The sequence below is a fragment of the Erpetoichthys calabaricus genome, chromosome 9 (genome assembly GCF_900747795.2).
Source record: "Erpetoichthys calabaricus chromosome 9, fErpCal1.3, whole genome shotgun sequence".
Lineage (NCBI taxonomy): Eukaryota > Metazoa > Chordata > Cladistia > Polypteriformes > Polypteridae > Erpetoichthys > Erpetoichthys calabaricus.
The window spans coordinates 39855612-39878087 of NC_041402.2; the positions used below are offsets into that span (position 1 = coordinate 39855612).

Consider the following 22476-nt stretch of genomic DNA (forward strand, 5'->3'; position numbering starts at 1 on the left):
CCTGAGTGAAGTTAATTAAAACTAAGACAAAAGAAGTTAATTAGCAGCAAAAACCGGTCACTAATTAAGAAGATGGTTAGAATGAAAACCTGGAGCCACTGTGGCCCTCCAGTCCTAAAGTAAAGCCCTACAGAAGAGTCCCCTGGACACTAAAGCGTCACTCTGTTGCAGGTTGTGAGCATGCACTGATACCACACATTGCCGCACCCACTACACAACGAACCATCGGTCGATCCCGAATTAGGACCAGAGAGCAGCCATTGGATGGGTGACACCTTAGCATCACAATCTAATTAAATTGCACGTTGTAAATGTTAACCACCAATACAGAACTGTCCGTTACTTACCGCTTACAAATCCTGACATCTTTCAATAATATCCTTGGTGACTACAAGGGGGCACCACTGAGCCACAATCCCTAAACACAGCAATACACCACACATTTTTTAAATAAAATAAAAGATATTTATTCCCACAAAACACCTTTTGCAAACACCTCTTCAGAAACCAGTAACCAGAAAAGAGTATACAATACTCAATACAAACGCAGCAGGTACCCTTTAAGCCGGACCAGGGAATGCTTTCAGCACCCTCTATCGGTATGTAGGGACCAGCTGAACTTCCAGACTCCATCTCCTAAGCACAGCTGCAGGTGTCCCAACTGGGTTGCCATACAAGGACCATTGCCACCTGGGTGATGAAACAACTCTCGATTTTCACCTTCCATTGGACCATCAGTTATACTGTATCATATTGACTGGGCATAATTATTTCCCACCCTGCCGGCCAATTTGTTTGTCGATCTACTTTGGCCTCCCATTCGGGTAATAAGTCATCCTACATTCTAGACAGGATGCCCGTTCTCCTCCTACACCTTCTTTTTGCCGAAAATCATACTATACAATTGATTATAGCTAATGTGGCACTGTCAAGCTTAGTGTACTTAATATAAAATGATTCACTTGCACACCAAAGTCACCTTGTTAGAAAACATTGTGAAAACAATATTTCTACAAAGCCAGATGCAAGACAAAGTGTTCAAAAGAGAAAGTAAACAGACAGATTACAGAATCCTCCAGGGTGATACTTCTTCCTCTACTAAAAAACCTCCAAGCTGGCCATTCTTCAAAAGAAAGCTTCAAACACCCAAAGTTCTGCTAGATCTCACATGCCTTACAACCATAAGAGATGAGATCAGGTCTGCTGACCACAGAGACAGTGAGGGTCTGGCAGGAGCCTCCTTTCCAGAATCCCTGTATATATTTTCCCAACAAGCTGTGTGATTCCTCTCTAATTTCTTCCTCTTTCATCTAATTTACTAGTCCCCATTTTTAAAAATGGGGATGGCCACACCGGTCTGAAAAAAATTCAACAATTCACAACTCAGACTAAGATCAGGCAGGCATCTTTTGTAATCCAGGTACCTATCATTCCTCACTTGAGTGATGTTAATAGGTCTTCATAGTAGGTGGTACTCTTTAGACAAATGAAACCATGGCCTTTCCAACTACTTCAGACAAAATACTCAAAATATTTGTTTGGCGCATACAAGCAAGTACCAGTCATACTTCTCTTCACTGCGTCACCAAGTCCTAGTGAGGCAGACCCTATGAGTATCTCCACAGACATCTGAGGCCTTAGCTCTCATGCAATTGATCATATGACGTGCTTATATAAATAATCAGTTTTATTTTTTAGTGGCTAGAGAGTATGAAGAGTCAGGCAGACAGGCGAATTAGAAAACACTGCATTCACATGCAGATGTGACCCAAATCTATAGTAAGCAGAAATCATAAAGACTGCAAGTAGGCAAAAGTTCAAAAAGCAACAAAAACCCCAAAACAAAGGTAATTGCTCAAGAAGCTGCTCATCATGTGCTGTGCTGATGAGTCTTTTAATTAGAAGAATAATGTGAAGGCAGTGCATGTTGGTTTCATTAAGTTTTGCCTTGCCAAAGGTCATGTCTCGATTGAATAGCATCAATCCATCCATTCCTCCATCCCCACAGCATGCTGCCCATGTGGACACAGTCTAAAAAATTGAATGCAGGTACCAGGTTGGGTCACAATTAACAAGGAGTAGGAGAGTCAGACATTGGCAATGGAAAGTGCAAACCACCTTATGGGACATGGAGCATTACTGGTGACAAGTGAGCTGGAGCTACATATCATCTAGCTCATACATTTTCAGAGATTCCTTACACTAACACCATTTTCTGCTTTGTTAGATGAAGTGCCAAACATTTTTTGGGCACATTATGTGAGTATGTGTGTGTTCTCACATACCTATCCATATGCAGACTCTGGTGTGATCACACATCCACCAAGAGTGGAGCTTGTAGCAAAGTGAGGACTAAAATCTTTAAATCATAGTTAAAGCCTTATGGAGAAATTGTTGCAAACAGCTATGTCAAAATAAGCTGTTTTAATAAAATAATAAACATACAGAGCTGTTTATGAGTAATTTTAATGAGATTTAAAATTTTTGCTAAGTAGTGACCAAAGGGGGGCAAGTGTGTGTTTGTTTTACTCCACATTGCCCCTGAAAGTACTACAGCCAGTTCACACACTGTTATTCACAGGCATTAACTTTGATCTGAATTGGTGAGTACTGGAAAAAAAGGTCTGTTACTTAATATGTTACTTTCTTTTAACAGGAAAAAAAAAATAAAAAGCTAATATTTCATCTTTGAAATATTAATGTTTGGAAATCTAAACTTTGCTCTTTTCTACTGACACAGCAATATAAAAAGACCAAAAGAAAAAAATCTAAGACAAAATTTATGTAAAAAATATAGGGTGCGTAAAACGTTTCCACAATGTCCAATATAAAAAATGAATACGGACCAATTTTACTGAAATGTGGCACACTTATTCTTCAAGGAAATGTATCCAGACAGTTCAATTTTGGTTGAGACAGAATACGCTGTACACAGTTTTAAAATATTAAAATCTCCCTTTGAAAAGCATTGGGGGATTTGCAAACTCATCTAACTTAAAATGGAGAAACGTTCTGTGCACCTTCAACTATGAATTTGTTCACTGTTCCAGTTTTACCTTGAGAGCAGTTACACCATCTTGTATATTTTGTATATTTTCCACTTTTTCAACTACGATATATGCTACTAAGGGCAAACAGGTCCTTAACACAAGTTAAAGAAAAACCAGCAGACTGCATTCCAGCTGCCTGTGCATGCAGTGTAGGAAGTCACTTTCTCCACCAATTTCTAGTGTGCACACAAACATGGGACTGTAATTCTTTTATCAGCAAGTCCAGAGGCATTTGCTGACATCACTGCTTGCATCTTCCTCTTCCAGATGCTTTAATTATTAACAGTAAGTTGAAGAATCTTACTAACCTTACAAGTATAAAATGCACGCAAGAAAAACAAAGGATTATCTACATATGAAAGATGTACTCTGTGATATGTAAGCTGTTGAGTACAGAGCAAATAAACATTTACTCAGTATAATTTGCCTTACATCACACCAAGCTCACAGCTCCATTACCTACACTTTATAATGATTCACTGTTTTACTGTCACTATAACTTACTAAGGTGTCCAGACTGTCTGCTATGTGTCTTGATAAATAACTAACGTTATTCAAGTACGATAGTCTGATATACTGTATCAACTCAGACAAAAACCCAGACCAGTTATGGTAGTGCAGTGGTTAGCATAAATGGTTATCAACCAGGAAGCGTGAGTTCAATTCCAATGTAAGACAGACAAATTTCTCTTTTAAACCCAAATAAGGAATCTTTATTAAGAACCAGCGTTAAATTTGAGCAGCATTGCCAAGATGACCAAGAATCAGACGAAAGCAGTACTGACATTTATTTGTTTCCACTTCAAGCACGGTGTGCAGTCATATATGTGCATTTGTCATTTTTGGTTTGTTTGATTTTTTTCTTGCCCTGATTGCTCCATGTTGATGACGAGATAAAGAAGGCATTATAAAAGTGAGAATGGGCCTTACGCATGGGCATACATGTTACCCAAATGTCTGGGTTTGGGACTTTGAAAATCTGGTCACTCTGTAATTTATCATCAGAGTGCTACATTCACCTGATATGCATAGTAACACTTTAATAAATTTGCCTTGCACCCTATGCTAGCTGGCATAGGCTCCAGCAGACCCCTGTGACCCTTCTCAGGACTAAGCAGGTCTAAAAATGACTGACTTTAATAAAGTTTGCCTTTCACTTTTCACTAACATTTGTCATTACTGAATTGCTCAGCAAGTTCAAGTTCATGAAAATTACCATGCTCGGACATGCTCAAACAAATAAGGAATTAAAAACAAATGTATTTATTTATGTTCTGTTAATTGCCAACTGCAAATTATCACTGTGTGTAAATACGTGTGTGTGTGTGTTTTATGTGTGTATGAGAATGGTGCTTGTAATTGACTAGAGTCTTATCCAAGTCTGTTTTCACCTTTTTGCCCAGTCCTAGTGAGTTAACCTTTGGCCCCCACAATCCTGAAACAGAATGAGAGGGTTATAGAACTGACCTACTGACCTCAGTCCATTGAAGGCTACAGTGCCTGCACTCCTCTTGAGCACACCTGAATGTTATGCCATGCGTACATTTTCTGACTTACTTATATTTCGTTTTGATAAACCACTCTGTAATTATATAAAATAAATTTGCTATGTGCAAACATTACAAGTACAGTTGGAGAGCATATGCACAAGGTTTATTTAAAATAGTGTATTAAAATGTTAGTTTATTTTAATGCTTATTTATTTTTTAAGTATCTACTATCTAATAAAACACTATGGTCTTTGTGTCTAGTCCTCCTGAGCAATCAGTTTGGCTTTGGTGACATAGCAAATGAGGAAGTGAGATTGTGAGATGGATGAGGAAGAGTAAAGGCATATGAGGCCTGCTGATAAAATCGCCTTCAAAGATGGCAAGTATAAAACCGGTCAGAAGATGAGAAAGGCGCCTTGGAAATAATGACAGGATCTGAGAAGCAGACTTTACTGGAATGTGCTCGAGAAGTGGAGCACCAGTGAAGAGATGTTCACACATGTAAATACATGTCGAACAAGAGATAGCAAATCATTTTTATTTTTAAATATTTATTTTTGTCTTTAACAGGTACTGCGAATTGTAACTATATTGCCTTTCATAACATAGACTGGGCAAACGAGAAGAGTTTGTGAAAGTATTCACCCACATTCTTGTCCTATTTAGGGTTGCAGGGAGGCAGAGCCCATGCCGGCATATATAGGTCAAATCCCATTATATTAAATACCAAAGTAACGAAATTTTCAGAATAACAAATAATTTTTGTAGGCCCAGACAAATGTTCATACAACATCATGTTCAATGGATTTTGTTTTAACAAAATGTAAATTTTGTAAATTTATCAAATCAGAAATGGCCAACAATGATAATAATGCAATGCAAAAAATACTTAATGCCATGCCTACACTTTTCGCTGAGTCTCAGGAACCCTGCAACAGGCTGTTTCTTTCTTGTTAGACCAAAAGAAAGTGACAGTCTGTTGTGAAATTTCCAGTCTTGGGCATTCTCGCTGAGTATGTAGGTGTGACATCATACTAAGCGTCCACTTGGGTAGTTGTGTTGTGTGTGGAGACTACACTGCTCTGTATTCATATCTGTATTTCTATAAAAAAAAGTTACATCTAATGTCTCATTTTCATTCAAAACTGTATTTCTGTTAAAAAAAATTCGGATGTAAACATCGGAAGGCTGTGAATCCTAGGAACCAAGTTACCAGAACTATTCTATAACTTTTCAGTAATTATTTACCGCTTTGATGCTGATCTTTCTGATCATAAAATAGGTCATTACGATAGCAATTGACGAGAAGAATTTTTAATTAATTGCAGAATTATGGTTCTTGAGGGTTCCTCTAGAGTGCCTCTTTCTTTTGCACAATTTGGCTCAAAAATCAGCACATTGTCATCTCATAACAGGCTTAAGTTTCGAGTTTGGTATTTTTCCGTCTAGCTGTGGACCATCCTCAAGAAACAGAAACTGTGACACACAGACACACACACATGCACAGATAGACACGTGCCATTCATCAATATAACAATGTTTTAAGTATCAGGGGACCCTAAAATGTTAAGATCCGTCAAAAAACTGAAATTGATATTTGTGACGAATCTAAAGCTTTCGCTCCTCCCCCATAGATAATAGGTTATGGTGGGGGAGTGCGCAATGCAATAATTTACATGTAATGTTCATCCATCCAATTTCCAACCCACTGAATCCGAACACAGGGGTCTGCTGGAGCCAATCCCAGCCAACACAGGGCACAAGGCAGGAACCAATTCTGGGCAGGGTGCCAACCCACCGCAGGACACACACAAACACACCCACACACTAGGGCCAATTTAGAATCATCAATCCACCTAACCTGCATGTCTTTGGACTGTGGGAGGAAACCAGAGCACCCAGAGGAAACCCACGCAGACACGGGGAGAACGTGCAAACTCCACGCAGGGAGGACCCGGGAAGCGAACCCAGGTCTCCTAATTGCGAGGCAGCAGCACTACCACTGCGCCTCCATGCCGCCACATGTAATGTCTTATTTTCAAATTAAATAAAATACACATACTTTATTACTGTATAGAGATGGCAGGTACAGTCTCAAGACTTCATTCAAAATAGGAGCTGTTACTTCAGCACTCAAGGTAGGAGCAGCGACATGGGCAACCTTCCTGCTTTAGCTCCCATCACAGATTAGAACACCAGTGGCTTGGAGTCACTGCTGTGGCAGACCAGAAGAGTGCGAGGAAGAGCAAATAGAGCCTGGTGTTAAATATTCTGCGAGAAGCACATTATGCAGTAAGTTTGATCCTGCAAAGGACAACCAATTACTTTGCCTTTGGTTTACTGTTTACCAGACGCAGCTGAGCAGCTATGGAGCTGTCCTAGTATCGCTGCGATTAGAGATGATGAATTGCCGGTGACCCCAGTGACAACAGTATATATATTTTTCCCCATATTCAATATAACGTAATTTCCATTTTAACTAAATATTTGTATGGTCCCATAAGTGGTTAAAAGTTTGACCCTGTGTACTAAAACGAATGAATAACAAGTTATTAGCAGTTGTGATTTATATTGTATGTTTCTTGTTTCAGAATCAAATCAACATGGATAATGAAAACCTCAGGATTAAGTACCATACTGTCACTAAATTTCTAGTGCAAGAGATGCAACACACATTTGCAGATTCATTGTCACCAAGCCATCGTGTTTCAGGCCCAGTCCCTTTCACATGTCACAGTGAATGAGTGAACAGTACTTAATTTTCTGTTTTTTATCATACTAATTGTCTTGTTTCTGAAACATGAAAGTGTAGGAAATCATGAAGTACTGAAAGTGTTCCAAGACCCAGAGACAAACTATTGAGCTAAATAGAATTTTAGAATAAGATAACCAAGTAAGGTGGATGGACTCAGTGGTCTCCTCTGGTTTGTAAAATCTCTTAAATTCTTATTTTCTGGAAGTATGAGACTTCAAAAATGTAGCAGGACATCAATTTATGTTGCTGTTGTTACAGCTAATAATCACATTTATCTGTGCAGTTTATAGTCGTCTTGACCACCGTTGACAATATTTCACTCAAAGGTTTTCTAATCTCAGATTGGGCAAAGGAGTTTTATATGAAGTTGTATTGTTAAAAAAAAACCTAATACTCTTCCTTAACCAGGAAAAATGTATCCTGGTTCCTTCTGATAAAGTTTACCTATTTAATTAAGTATGAAATCATCAGAAGTCTTGGGAAATAAGTGTAACTAACAGCAACTATGAAATGCCCATCTACTCATTAAAAATGCAATGAAAGCCTTTTGTCAAATGTGTCCCTGGTGCTCCTGCTTCTGCTTTCTGTTACTAATGCACCCTATTAAATGAAATGAAACCAGAGCATTTGAGCATTTGAGTCTTACTTTCTTCATAAACAATTTTAAAAGCAAGTATGTACATTTTGCCAACAAAAAGAACTCAGTTTGACCTTCATATGTAAGATATTGTATTGTGCCGTTAGAAAACAAATATGTGACCTCCAAGAACCCATGGCCACATTCCTCTGTTAACCTCACAACCCCTTCTGGACCTGTCCAAAGTGATGAAGGGCTATTAGTAGTCTTCACTTCCTTATGCACAAAGAAGTTCAAAAACTTGTGACTTGATAGATGACTAAGCATTGGAGCATGAGAAAAGGTGAGGATCCAGTACGTTAGCCTATGGTAGCCCGACAAATAATTAATGAACGGCAGAGTGGAGGTTAGCACCAGTACAATAGGTACAATAAAGTCCATAATAATATATCTAATTGATTAATCTAAACTACAAGGAAAAATGCAGCTCATCTGGGGAGATCAGAACATTTTGATTGATGTCTGTTTGCAGTTGTCGACTAACCTAACACAATTCTTTGAAATGCAAAGTAAATGATTTAGTGAAACTCATACAAAAAAAACATTATTAATAATATATGGGAAAAAGCAACCATAATTCCACATCAACCCACAAAACACTAATTCAATATACTTGGATGGAGTTATTAAGTTAGCGTAGATGACAATTAAGGTCATAATATTAAATGGGAACAGTCGTCGCAAAGATGGTATTCATCAGCTTGAAACCTCAAGTTGACACATTTAGGCACCCATTTTTGGGAGGATTCTGATCCAACTGGCATAGTCTACATCTCCTTTAAAATCTAGGTGAATTCATCTCTTCACTCTCCTTGAAAGCCTGAAGGCACCTGAAAGCACCAGCATGGTCAGGATTGATTCTGGCTCTGTGCAAGCCTACATAGGCCGAGAATAGGGGGCAAATACTTTTGCAAAGGGAACTTGGGGTGAATACTTTCACAAGCTCTAGTGGTCTGTCAGGGAGAGGGTTGGGGGATCAATACTTTCACAAACTATCCTCATCTATCAAAAAAATGAGTGAATAGTCTGATGAATGAATAGATGGGCGTAAGCATTTTTGATATTTGAATCAGGTAGACCATAAAGGGAGACTGTATAATACACTAGTGAGCTCTGTCCAGTTCAGGTTACTGTGTTATAGACATGATGCTCTGTTATTAACACTTTAATGATGCCTTTAAATGTGAACCTGTTGCACAATCAGGAAGATCTAACCACAATCTGATCCTTCTTAATTCCCCTCACAAACATGACATTAGATGGCAAAATGATCTCTTATTATTAGCCAGGCCAGGCATTCTTGTTAAGGGCTGTTCAGTCCCTGTACGATCAGTGCCAGAGCTTGGTCCGCATTGCCGGCAGTAAGTCGAACCCGTTTCCAGTGAGAGTTGGACTCCGCCAGGGCTGCCCTTTGTCACCGATTCTGTTCATAACTTTTATGGACAGAATTTCTAGGCGCAGCCAGGGTGTTGAGGGGGTCCGGTTTGGTGGGCTCAGGATTGGGTCACTGCTTTTTGCAGATGATGTTGTCCTGTTTGCTTCATCAGGCCGTGATCTTCAGCTCTCTCTGGATCGGTTCACAGCCGAGTGTGAAGCGGCTGGGATGAGAATCAGCACCTCCAAATCCGAGACCATGGTCCTCAACCGGAAAAGGGTGGAGTGCCCTCTCAGGGTTGGTAGCGAGATCCTGCCCCAAGTGGAGGAGTTCAAGTATCTCGGGGTCTTGTTCACGAGTGAGGGAAGAATGGAGCGCGAGATCGACAGGCGGATCGGTGCGGCATCCACAGTAATGCGGGCGTTGCATCGGTCTGTCGTGGTGAAAAAGGAGCTGAGCCGCAAGGCGAAGCTCTCAATTTACCAGTCGATCTATGTTCCTACCCTCACCTATGGTCATGAGCTATGGGTAGTGACCGAAAGAATGAGATCGCGAATACAAGCGGCTGAAATGAGTTTCCTCCGCAGGGTGTCTGGGCTTTCCCTTAAAGATAGGGTGAGAAGCTCAGTCATCCGGGAGAGGCTCAGAGTAGAGCCGCTGCTCCTCCGCATCGAGAGGAGTCAGATGAGGTGGCTCGGGCATCTGATCAGGATGCCTCCTGGACGCCTCCCTGGTGAGGTGTTCCAGGCACGTCCAACCGGGAGGAGGCCCCGGGGAAGACCCAGGACACGCTGGAGGGACTATGTCTCTCGACTGGCCTGGGAACGCCTTGGGATTCTCCCGGAAGAGCTAGAAGAAGTGGCTGGGGAGAGGGAAGTCTGGGCATCTCTGTTCAAGCTGCTGCCCCCGCGACCCGACCTCGGATAAGCGGGAGACAATGGATGGATGGATGGATGGAGGCATTCTTGTGTGTGTTTGGAGGGCTGTTGTTGTTTGTTACAATACTTCTATCTTTTCTAGAGCTTCTGTACTGTAAAGTCTTCATTTCCTCTTGGTGGAAAAGTACTTTTTTAGGAATCAAAAGAGGTTATGCAAAAGACAGTGTAACAGGAAGGAAAGGTAATAGGAGATAGATGAGGGACACCCCAGGTCCACACACAGGCCTTCTTAGGACACATTTTCTTCTTTACCTCCTTCATCTAAAACAAGCAGTATGTTTTCTTCTTTGTAATAATGAAGTTGAACTTAAAACACTTTTCTGAATTTGCATGATACTTTTTTATTAATGTTTCATAAAAGATAATAAAAAGAGATCACACTCATTGCTTCATTTGTAAAGCTTATCCATGAACATATTTTACAGTACAAGAATAAAAAGATGTGCCAAGTAATTTGTATTAATTCCTTCCTTGGGAACATGTGTTCCCAATTCTTCTGCAGTAGCAGATAGCATTAAAAAATCGACAATAGCAAGTAGCACAGGGGTCACAGCAGGGAAGCTGGTGTCCCAGACATGACTCCCAATGTCGAACACATCGTCTGGGAGAGCGGGCGACTCGTCTCTGGGTCTCCAAATCTTCGGACAGCACCTGCCATCAGAAACAAAAAGGAAGATAGCGACCTTAAGCATCAGTTCATCTCAAAAAATGAACATAAAGTAGGACTTTCAAAACATGACGGGAGCTTAATGCCAATATTCATCTTTAAGCATTTCTCCGTTCATATTCAATGTATCGTGTTTAAAGGTATTTAAATGCCTGAGTTAGTAACTATGGATCAAGAACAATGTTAACAAGCCCAAAATTTGATGTCACCGTATCATCTTCTGATCATCGCAAGGCTAAGCAAGAAAAAAAAAAAGGCACAAAAAAGCAACTTTAAATCCAAATTGAAATCATGTGAGAAAAATGAAGATGCCATTCAACTCATTGCCTAAGCATAGACTACTGTCTGCATTTGGATGTGGCGTATGAGACAAAGTGATAAAATGTAAAAGACCCAGTGAGACACAGGCATAATGAAATGAGAATAAATGTTTCTTCCCATGATTAAAGTAGAAGTTAATTCATAATGGCAATGTTACATGAGAATTATCTGAAACACAAGGAAGGCTGGATTCTGTCTGATCCTGGAAAGCTTAATGGTGTAGTCTGGAGTTCAGAAAGAAGGTGTGGTGTAGTGGGTCCACAGCTCATGTCAAAAAGGCCACTTTTTAAATAAATAATCGCCGCACTCGTGGTTTAGAGAAGGGGCGTGGTAGTGTGGCCGGAAGCGGTTCCCGGGGGAATTCGTGATGCAGGCGGTCCTCGCTTAAGTGCACGGATAAGGAGTCGTCCGCAACCATAATTTTTGCTGGGAGCTGCTGATTGCCACACCTGATCCATATCCCCGGATCATATAATAGAAGCGCGAGGCGGCTAGGAGAGAGAAAAAAAGGAAGGAGAAAAGAAAAGAACGTGAACGGAGGTTAAGGGTGAGGAAGGTGGCAGGAAGCAGGACAGAGAAAGCCGGTGAGAGCGAGTGCAGTCTCACAGATGTAAGCAGGCAGCTGGGAGAGACGAGCCATAGCAGGTGTATGGCCAACACCCGGGACCGATGGTAGTGGTCATACCTGCTGAACATTTGTTGGGAGCAGGAGTGACCAGGAGAAGGTTGGCTCACTGCAGCGAAGGCAGCGGAAGTCAGGGACTTGGGAAGTGGAAGCCTCAGTGTGAGCGTCCTGGTTGCTGGGGAGCCCAAGTCTCAGTCTAATGAGAGCTGAACGGAACCAGGGACCGAAAAGTCAAGTGAAGAAGGTCAGCTGCAGGTAGGGTGGCTCCCCTGGTGCATAGCCTGGATGGGAGTGGAAGGGTGTCACCAGTAGAAGAATGCACCGGGCTTTGTGTTTAAAAGGACAGCTTCCAGCCATTGTTTTAACCTCGTGTTTTAAAAGGATTTATTTATTGGATTTTAACCTCCACCCTTTCACTTGTTTTTATTGGATTATTTATTTGAACACTTTTGATTTTGCTGATTTTAATAAAAGCACTTTGCACTTTTTACACCATCCCCTTGCTTTGTTGTGCCTCACTGTCCAGCTCATCGGTGACATTACCGATGGTGTCGGGTTCAAGAGCTCCCAGAAACCAGATGGGAGCATGGAGTAGAACCTGCATCGTCACAGAAGGGCACTGAACTTGTGCAATCACAGCAGAAGAGACAGTTGTAGTTGGGCAGTGGTGACTTCTCTTGACGCTGTACAGAGGAAGGGTTGGTTCATGGAACTAATATCACTGACAACCATATGAGAATAATAAATACTTTTGTATGAAATAAATTTATTTATTATGTTGTGTTCAGGGATGTTTCTAGGATTTGCAGATATCAGGGTCTCACCCCATCTGGGGTTTTTGCATGTGGTCTTATTCATTTATAAAATTTAATAGTGGGGGGGGGGTCCACCCTGGAGTCTAACCAATACAATACTGTAATCTAACAGCAGAGGGACCCCACCTTGGGGTTTTGCTCATTGATCAGGGGCAAAATCATATATGATGGAATAAAGGATCAGGGGCTTATCACTATTCCTCTAGTAAATATTCAAGAGAAAGATCAGGGGCTTAAGGCCACTGGTTGTGTTGTGCTTGTTGTGTTCAAGTCTTTTCTGGCAGTTTATTTATTAAGAGAGACTTAATAAGTGGGTCTTTTTTAGAGTTTCACAGAAGAATAGTCAGCTCTTCAGCAAAGGCTCTTACACAACACATACCTGTAAGCATTCATTACTCAAGTACAAAGGGCTATGCTAAGCATGAAGTCAAAGAACTACATTAAATCAAAACATCGGTTAAATTGTTGTTAGAACACAAGTCACTTGCTAAATCTTCCCTTTATTTTTATACATTTCACTTGGTGTTTAATTCATGTGACCATTTTTTGATGTGATTTGTCTTGTCACAAAGCCAGACCTGCATTCTCTTTGATGTCTGAACGTAAACGTAAGCTTCAACACTCCAACCAGCCTAGCACCAAACTCAAGAGGCAGGCCTACAGCCTGCACTGCCTCAATAGTGAGGCAAAGGCATTAAAAATATTCAAGCAGGGTGAGAGGGAAATGGGGGACGCACAAAAAAATGACAAAAGGTCCCTTTAATATTTGGAGTTATATTATAGACATTTAAAATCATATAAGAAAAAAATAAAAGCAGGAGCACTAAAAAAGGAAAAAAGCCAATCCAAAATCCAACAATATTTCCTTAGAGCAAAATCCAGAAATCAAAAACCAGGGAATTGAAAAATAAAATGCAAATACAAAACCCAGGAGCAGAAGAATAATCTCAGTGTGTTCTGCTTTGTTTGGTAGAAAAGCAAAAATGATTTGTAAGGGACCAGAAGCAAAAGACAGAGTCGAAATAGTGGGCAGAGTTCATAACCAGAGAAACTGTATCCTTTCTTTTTCTTCTCCATTTTTTCTTTTTCTTCTCCATTTATCTTTATTCACTTATTAATTCATCTATTTACTTATTTTTACTAGCTTTAAGTTTTATTCTGCTGCCCATGCTCTCTTTCTCAGGGGTGGGGGTTTGTGTTCAATCCTATTTTTGTAAAATTGATCTATTTTTATGGAATTTCAATAAAATCAATAACATTAAAAAAAAAACTATAACTAATAGAGAAATCCAAACCGCTAGTCCAAAAAGACACATTCAAAAAATAACAGAGCAACAAGTTTTTTACCTAATTTACACTAAGAACTAATTCTTTTTGAGAATCCATGTCTTTGATGACCCAGAAGTGTGCAGCACTGCAATGGTGATGTCACATGCCATGCACCTCCAGATGATTTTCTATAGTAGCGTATGGGCAAAAGCTCCTCAAAATGGGGAAACAAAATGGCATCGGAAAAAGATGGAAAGTATTTTCAGCTCTCCTAAATATTATGACTAAGTTTGTCTTTAATTTTTGTGCAATTTGTGGTCTCCTCTGTGTCATTTTAGGGATTTTTCAATTGCAAGGAATCAATTCCTACTGTTTGTTTTTTATCCACAACATCATTTTGTATAGGTAACGGGCAGTGCTACTTTGTGGATTGTGAGCCATTCATGGAGAATGTTTCCCACTATTCACTGGGACTGTGTGATGATAACATAATCAATGCTACTATTTAAAGATCGCTTTTTTTCTCCTAGTTTATCTGGGACTGGATAAAAAACTTTGAACTTTGTGGTGATTGTTTCTTTGAATTTTTCTGTTAAAGTAATCTTTTTCTTTCTGACTTTTACCTATGATTTCATATTTTTCGCTTTTATTTTGATGAAAGAAGGGATTGCCTTCTTGTTAACAAACAGTGCATTTCTAACTAAATTGGCTCTTTCTGTCTAGTTCAGGCAGTGCACTGAACAAGTTCCAAACTAAAAATAGATAGCAAAAATGGATTCTGTACCACAAAACAAATTATATTTGCACATATACATTTCCAAATAAACATTGAAAAAAATTAATAGCACAATGCTAAAGCAGCCATTCCTTGGGCAGTTCCCCAGCTGCAGTGTCAAGTGGCTCTCCCACACTAGGCACAGCATATTGGAGACAAGGACCATCATTTAAAGGACTAGACACAACCTAATTTAAACAAAATATTTATTAATATATATATATATATAATGAATAACAAAAATAAAATGAATAATATTTACAAAAATATTTTAAAAAAAAACAAAAAAGATGAAGTAAAAAGAAATTACACTTGCGCCTGGGATAAGATCCTGGCTAGTGATGAGCAAAACAATTTTTATGAAATTGATTTTATAGCGAAACTCAGCGTTTTACGTTGCAAAAAAAAAATCACAAAATAAAAGGCATTTCAAGCAAAATTCCTGTAAAATTTGTGTAATTGATACAGGAAAAAAGGTGTTTATTTCCTATCAGGAAGCATTTTTATAGATTCTGCATGTACCAGCCTGTCACTTAGCATTTAAATAAAGATCTGTAGTTCAAAAAAGAAAAAGTCACTGGATTCGTTTCCTGTCATGTGTAGACATTTTCTTGAGCCATCAGACATGTGTTATGATCATACTGGTAAGAGGAGAATTGTAATCCTAAAGATGCATTGAAGACAGAAATGGAACTAGAAGCTCCATGGCACATCTGCAGGAACCAGGAAACAGGAAAGGGTGGTTGCTAGGCAGCAGCAGGGCGAGCAGTTTACCTTATAGTGAGTTTCCTGTGGATGATGTACAGTAACGTACACAATGGAACAGTTTGGTGTTTCTTGGTGTGGAAATGAGCATGTCATATATTTTAATAAAATACACTGCATCTCCATGGTGATGTGAATGAGAGCTGTAAGTAAAACTGATTTTATTGGTGTTCAGACGATTACCTGCATTACACAGTTGTGGAAAAGACTCAGTTAAACACATGTGTAACAAGTCTTTAGGGATTAATATTCCTTATACTGTATTCTACCCCAAAAAAACTATAAAGCTCCTTTTAGTGAGTTTTGCAATTGAGAAATCAACAGTGAAGTTAATTTTCATGTCAGATTCACAAAACTATAAGCCAATCAAAGTGTGTCTGCTTCACTCATCACTAGTCCTGTCTAAACCGTTAGTTTTGTAGTGTGACTGTCAGTGATGTCATGTATGATGTGCCTGTCAACTTCCATCCATCCATCCACTATATCCTAACTACAGGGTCACGGGGGTCTGCTGGAGCCAATCCCAGCCAACACAGGGCGCAAGGCAGGAAACAAACCTTGGGCAGGGTGCCAGCCCACCGCAGGGCATACACACACACACCAGGCACAATTTAGGATCGCCAATGCACCTAATCTGCATGTCTTTGGACTGTGGGAGGAAACTGGAGCACCCGGAGGAAACCCACGCAGACATGGGGAGAACATGCAAACTCCACACAGAGAGGACCAGGGAAGTGAACCCAGGACTCCTTACTGCGAGGCAGCAGCACTACCCACTGCGCCACCATGCCGCCGCCTGTCAACTTATAGTGTCTTAATGACCCAAAGCTCCAAAATCTCTGCATACGTGAAAGTAAACAAAAAAAAAAATAAACAAATTCAACTTCTCTACTAACTCCAGCAACACTATCATCGGGTTCACTGATGACTCCACAGTGGTAGGTCTTATAACCAATGATGATGAGTGTGCAGAAGCTGTCAGTGTGGTGCTCCAGGACCAATCTCTCACTCAACACCTGGGCCAGGCAGTGGGCCCACTAGAGGACGTCAGGCCCTCAGGCCACCCTCATGAAGTCTGTTTCTGATTGTTTGGTCAGAGACATTCACACCAGTGGCCTGCTTGAGGTCATTTTGTAGGGTTCTGGCATTACTTATCCTGTTCCTCCTTGCACAGAGGAGCAGATATCGGTCCTGCTGATGGATTAAGGACTTTCTACGGCCCTGTCCAGCTCTCCTAGAGTAACTGTCTGTCTCCTTGAATCTCCTCCATGCCCTTGAGACTATGCTTGGAGACACAGCAAACCTTCTGGTAATGGCACGTATTGATGTACTATCCTGGAGAAGTTGGACCACCCGTACAACCTCTGTAGGGTCCAGGTATCATCTCATGCTACCAGTAGTGACACTGACCGTAGCCGAATGCAAAACTAGTGAAAAAACAGTCAGAAAAGATGAGGAGGGAAAAATGTCAGTGGCCTCCACCTGTTAAACCATTCCTGTTTTGGGGGTCGTCTCATTGTTGCCCCTTTAGTGCACCAAAGCAGCTGAAACTGATTAACAATCCCCTCTGCTACATAACTGACTAGATCAATAGCCTAGAAGTTTCATTGACTTAATGCGACAGTATACTCTGATTAAAAAGTGTTCCTTTAATTTTTTGAGCAGTATATATAAAATATGTATGTATACTGTAGGTATACACAATTATGACAACAATCTACAAATCTTTCATCTAAATATTCATGGCACATAGCAATCTTTTTTACATGTAGGCGTTATAATTTTACATATGAACTCTAGAAATAATAAAATGGTACTTAAAATGATTAATTTTTTAAATAGCATGAATATATTATATAATGAGCTTAATGAAAATCATCATTAACATGAGTGAAACAATAAGCCTGGAGGACAAATGGAATTTAAGCAACCTACTTCGTTCTCCAATGAGCTGACATCTTCAAACAGCAGCTCTTCTGTTGAATCTGTGCTTGCCGTGTCAAGGTCTGTTTGTGTGAAGGCATCTGAAACAATAAAAGGAGGGAGATTTGAAGTCTCTAATGAAACCCGTGTAGACGCTATGCAAGCCTCACAGAGCACAGTACCTTAACAAGTTCAATGGGATGTCTCCATAGAGTACTCTATAGTAGTGATTAGTGAGGTTTATTTTTATCTTTCGATCCTTTAATACTGGTCAGCTGGCATTTAGCCTGAGTTGCCCAAGTCTTGCTGTTCAGTTAATTTGTCACTTCTACTGTAAATCTGTTCTGAATATCTTCCTGCAAATCATCGAATTATGTGCAAATCACTATGATACAACATAACTACTGTAGTAAAATTTGGTTTGATTTGTTTTCAGAATTTTAAACTAAAGCATTTCAATTTATTCCATGACCTGTTTCAGACATACAGTATATAATTATGCTGTAAGTGAGCAGACACATTGTGGCTTTCAAACAGTTTATTTATTTTTTGTAGGACACAATTTAATTAAAACTGAAAAATCAGAACCTCAACAGCTTAGAATGAGTTGGCCTTTGGTTATAACATGCATACTGTATGCATTATGCACAGATGTTCACTTGTAATGCTCATAATGGGCTGATTTTTTTACTCAGCAAATCTATTTAATATATTTTTGATAGCAAGCAGACATCAACAGAACAAAGTTTGATAATAAAACAATGTCACCTCTGCCACTTCACTGTCAGGCACAGCTCATACAACACAAGTAAGCTTTCATTAACATGGCCTACTGTAAGTTGGTTTATTGTGGTGTGTGTAAAGTACAATGAAATTGTCACTTGTGTGTCTCCCATATACTAGTAACAGAGATACCAACAACAAAAAAGACAGTGGACACAACTTCATACATTGAATGCAGTGTACATTTATACTGCATATACAAGAAACAGCCATATATTTGTCAGCCTGAGTGGCTGTTAGCCATCTTAATGCCTTCTGCCTACTGCCTGGATATAGAAAGTGACTCCAATGCCCTTCACATAAGATGTGATTTCAAGTTTGAAACCTCTCATTGTATATTCAAATGTAATATTTGTACTTCTCATATGTAATACTTCTCATTTACTTACAATCAATTGCATCTGCCAGAACTCCGTCTGAGCCTGTACTCTGTCCAGGCCTTTCTATAGAGATTCCCCTGGTTCTACACCACCATGCACAATTGCACCTAGTTTACTATTATCTACAAATTCTATCTATTTGCTATTTATATTTTTATCACAGTTGGCATTCCATTCTAATTCAATATGCACCTTATAACTCCAGCCTGTGTATAGGCATTTGAGTTTATTATTCTACAAGTTCAAATAAATCAATATTTGGAATGTACTCCATAAGACCAAAATAAAATTATTTTCTTTGATGTCTCCACTAGGCACCATCAGGCACTACAGAAGGTGGTGAGGTAGGCCCCTTTATTGTTCCGGATATAATATATATGATACATGCTGCCTTAGAAAGGCAAATAGCATTAAAAAAGACTCTAGCCGCCCTGCACTATCACTCAGGGCAATACACAGCATTGGTCCTTTTGAAAGGGAACTAAAATTGATCATAATTTTCAAAGCTTATTATGTTTATCTGTCAGCACACATTATAATAATGGCTCAGTGATATGAATTTTATACATAAGTCCTCATTTAGCTGGTTTGGTTACATTCCCTACTTGATCAAGGCTATCATCATTTCCCAGTTTCTTTAAAATGTTCTCCAACTGAGTCAGAGTTGCTGTAAATAAACAGATATTTTTCCATCAAATTTTCTTTTATAAATGCCGATGTTTTCATTAGAAGCTCTGGATGCACATTTTTGGCATATGCAAGTTTTGTAAATCTGACCTCTGAAGTACCATGTTAGGCAACAAAAATGGCAAAGCAGAGCTACAGAGAGCACAGAGAAGAACAACGACAACTTGACCGATTTGAAGACTACAAGTTCTGAACTTTGAGCTGTAGTAATAGATTTGAAGTATGCCACTATAATCTGTGAAGTTTCTTTCAAAGCCGTGCAGTTCAGTTGACAAAAGAAAACTGCCAGAGAGATGGACAGAAGCATGTGAAGGACACACAGTCTGGCTATTTTAAAATCTGCCAATCAATATTTGGTCAGGGCCATAGTCTACAGAAGCCATGAATGATTAAAACAGGAGCCAGCATTACTATATTGGTCTGAAAAGAGCACAGCCCAGATGGCAGTTGCCCATATCTGGCAACACTAATGAAAACTTGTGTATATAAAATGAGGAGAAACCATGGAGAAGCCAGAAGCCCACCAAATGCTGCTCCTAACCTTGCCAGACCAGGTTTGTATAGCTATCATTATCCCGCTCTGAAGACTGAATGACAACTGTATTCCATTGGCGTCTCTCCTGTCTACATATGAATGTATACATTAATTATACATTGTATTTTTGGGGTGGAAATTACATTTTAAAGCAGGTTAAATACATATATCATATATTATATATCACATATATTTTTGTACCATATTTTTCTTGTCTGATTATTTCCACCATGGTTACAAAAGGGATGGGTATGGCTCGAGTGGGATTCTGCATCTAGAAAGAACACAATCCCAGGGAGTGAGCCCCCCCTACTGGATACATGAGCAAATATAGAAGATGTTGAACTTTTTTTTTTTATATTTTTATTGGTTTTAATTAGAGACATAACGTTCTATACAGTCAAGTCAAATTTAACAAATCAGAGCAAAATTTGACCCCCACCCAAAAGAAAGAGAGAGGAGCCAGCAACCGAAACTACTCTATAAAAGGAGCAAGAAAAGAAGGGGTATCCTTTTCCTCAAAATGGAAGCTTATTCTAAAATGTTATTGATTAGATCCCGCCATATTTTTTAAAAAGTTTTGAACAGATCCTCTAAGTGACAATTTGATTTTTTCCAATTTCAAGTAGTATAGAACATTGGTTACCCACTGACTTAAGGTGTAGGGTGTGATTCTTCAAGTTGAGAAAGACACGTCTCCGTGCTAGTAGTGTAGTGAAGGAAATTACAGTTTGTTTGTCCTTCTCCACTTTAAGGCCGTCTGGGAGTTCACCAAACACAGCTGTTAGTGGGCTAGGAGGGATTGTGACACCAAGGCTGTCTTATGGGCATGTGAAGATTGTTGTCCAAAATGTTGTTAATATGGTGCACACCCAGAACATGTGGCCCAATGAGGCTAGAGCTATTTTACAATGTTCATACATTGAATCTTGCCCTGGAAACATTTTGGACAATTTTAAACAAGATAAATGCATTTGATAAAAGATTTTAAGTTGAATGACTGAATGCTTTGCACATATCTGAGGTTTCAAGACTGATCAATAATTCTTCTGGAATAGAACAAAATGGAAAGTGAGGAAAATCGGGCAGGTTCTGTTTAGCAAAGTTCCTAACTTGAAAGTAGTGGAGGAATTGTGTTGATGAGAAGTCATATTTGAATAGTAATTGTTCATAGGATGCAAAGACTTTATCTTTGTACAAGTCTCTAAGTGTTTTAATCCCAGATATTTTCCAGACATTGAATAGTGTATACTGTATGTTTGAGAGGATGGAAAAAGGTGGTTGTTATGTAGAGGTGCAACAGATAAAAGCTTTTCTGTCTTGAAGTGCTTCCTACATTGGTTCCATGTTCTGAGAGAATGAAGGCTAATTGGATTTTTAGTGTAATGACAGTAGTTTGTATTAACTGGAGCACAGAGCAGGGAATATAAAGAAATACTGCAAGATTTTATTTCTATTGCAGACCAGGCTTGTGGATAGTCATTGATTTGTGTCAATGTCCAGGTCTTTACTGCTTGTATATTTGCCGGCCAGTAATAAAACTGAAAGTTGGGTAGTGCCATGCCCTCTTCTGCTTTAGGTCATTGTAGAGTCGCCGTTTGGATGCATGGATGTTTTTGAATTCCAAATAAATGAAGTTATGATTGAGTCTAATTTCTTAAAAAAATATTTTTAATGTATATAGGGATGCTTTGAAATAGAAGGAGCAGCTTGGGAAGGATGGTCATCTTAACAATTTTGATTCTCCCTGCTAACGTAAGGTGGAGGGTCCATTTAATCACATCTTAATTTTTTCCATGCAGACAGCAAAATTTTGTTGAAAAAGAGCTTTTAATTTACTTGTAATATTTACCCTCGATATTTAAACTGATCTGGAAGGTGTCCAGTCTGATATTACGTGGTAGAGAATTCACTGTAAAAACCACGCTTTTATTGAAATTGAATTTAAGTCCATATATATTTTGGAAATCTGCTAATACCTTTAGGACTGCTGGCACAGAATTTTGTGGGTCCGATATATACAGTACCATATCATCTGCATATAGTGATATTTTCTGTTCAAGTCCTTCTCTGAAAATCCCCTTCATCTCTGATGCGTTTTGAAAGTATACAACCAAAGTTCAATAGTGATTGCAAAGAGCAGAGCAGGTGATAAGGGGCATCCTTGTCGAGTACCACATTCTAATTTGAAGTTATCTGAAATAATGTTATTAATACGAACTGAGGCTTCTAAACTAGTAAAAAGTATTTAGATCCATGCACATATGTTTTGGTTGAATGCAAATTTGTGCAAATTGTTTAATAGATAGTCCCATTCAACCATAGCAGATACTGTTTTTTCATCTAAAGATAATAAGACCTCTGTGGAGTTAGATATAATGGGTGAATGTATTATATTAAACAAATGTTGAAGGTTAAAAGTTACATGTCTGCCATTAATAAATCTGGTTTGGTCTTGCTTTGGTCTGCAATGCGGTGTTCACTGGATGTTCAAACTGTTCTTAATACAGCCTCCAGTTAATCCAAAATGCTGCTGCAAGAATTATTACAAGAACAAGAAAGTACGAACACATAACTCCAGTTCTTAAATCCTTACACTGGCTCCCGGTTAAGTTTAGGGCAGATTTCAAAATCCTCCTTGTAACATATAAAGCCTTAAACTTGTCTGAACTTATCATGACTTACA

General features: G+C 39.2%; 1 protein-coding gene across 1 annotated transcript in view; it reads right to left on the minus strand.

Annotated features, from left to right (window-relative positions):
- Positions 1-10587: 10587 nt before the first annotated feature.
- Positions 10588-22476, minus strand: part of agrp (agouti related neuropeptide) — a 29263-nt gene continuing 17374 nt past the window's right edge. Inside the window, exons 3-4 of the mRNA XM_051931692.1 lie at positions 17418-17506; positions 10588-10896 (exon numbers count right to left, since the gene is read on the minus strand). Of these exons, the coding sequence (XP_051787652.1) occupies positions 10705-10896; positions 17418-17506 (281 nt within the window). The 3' untranslated portion in view covers positions 10588-10704. The remainder of the gene's footprint in view (positions 10897-17417; positions 17507-22476) is intronic.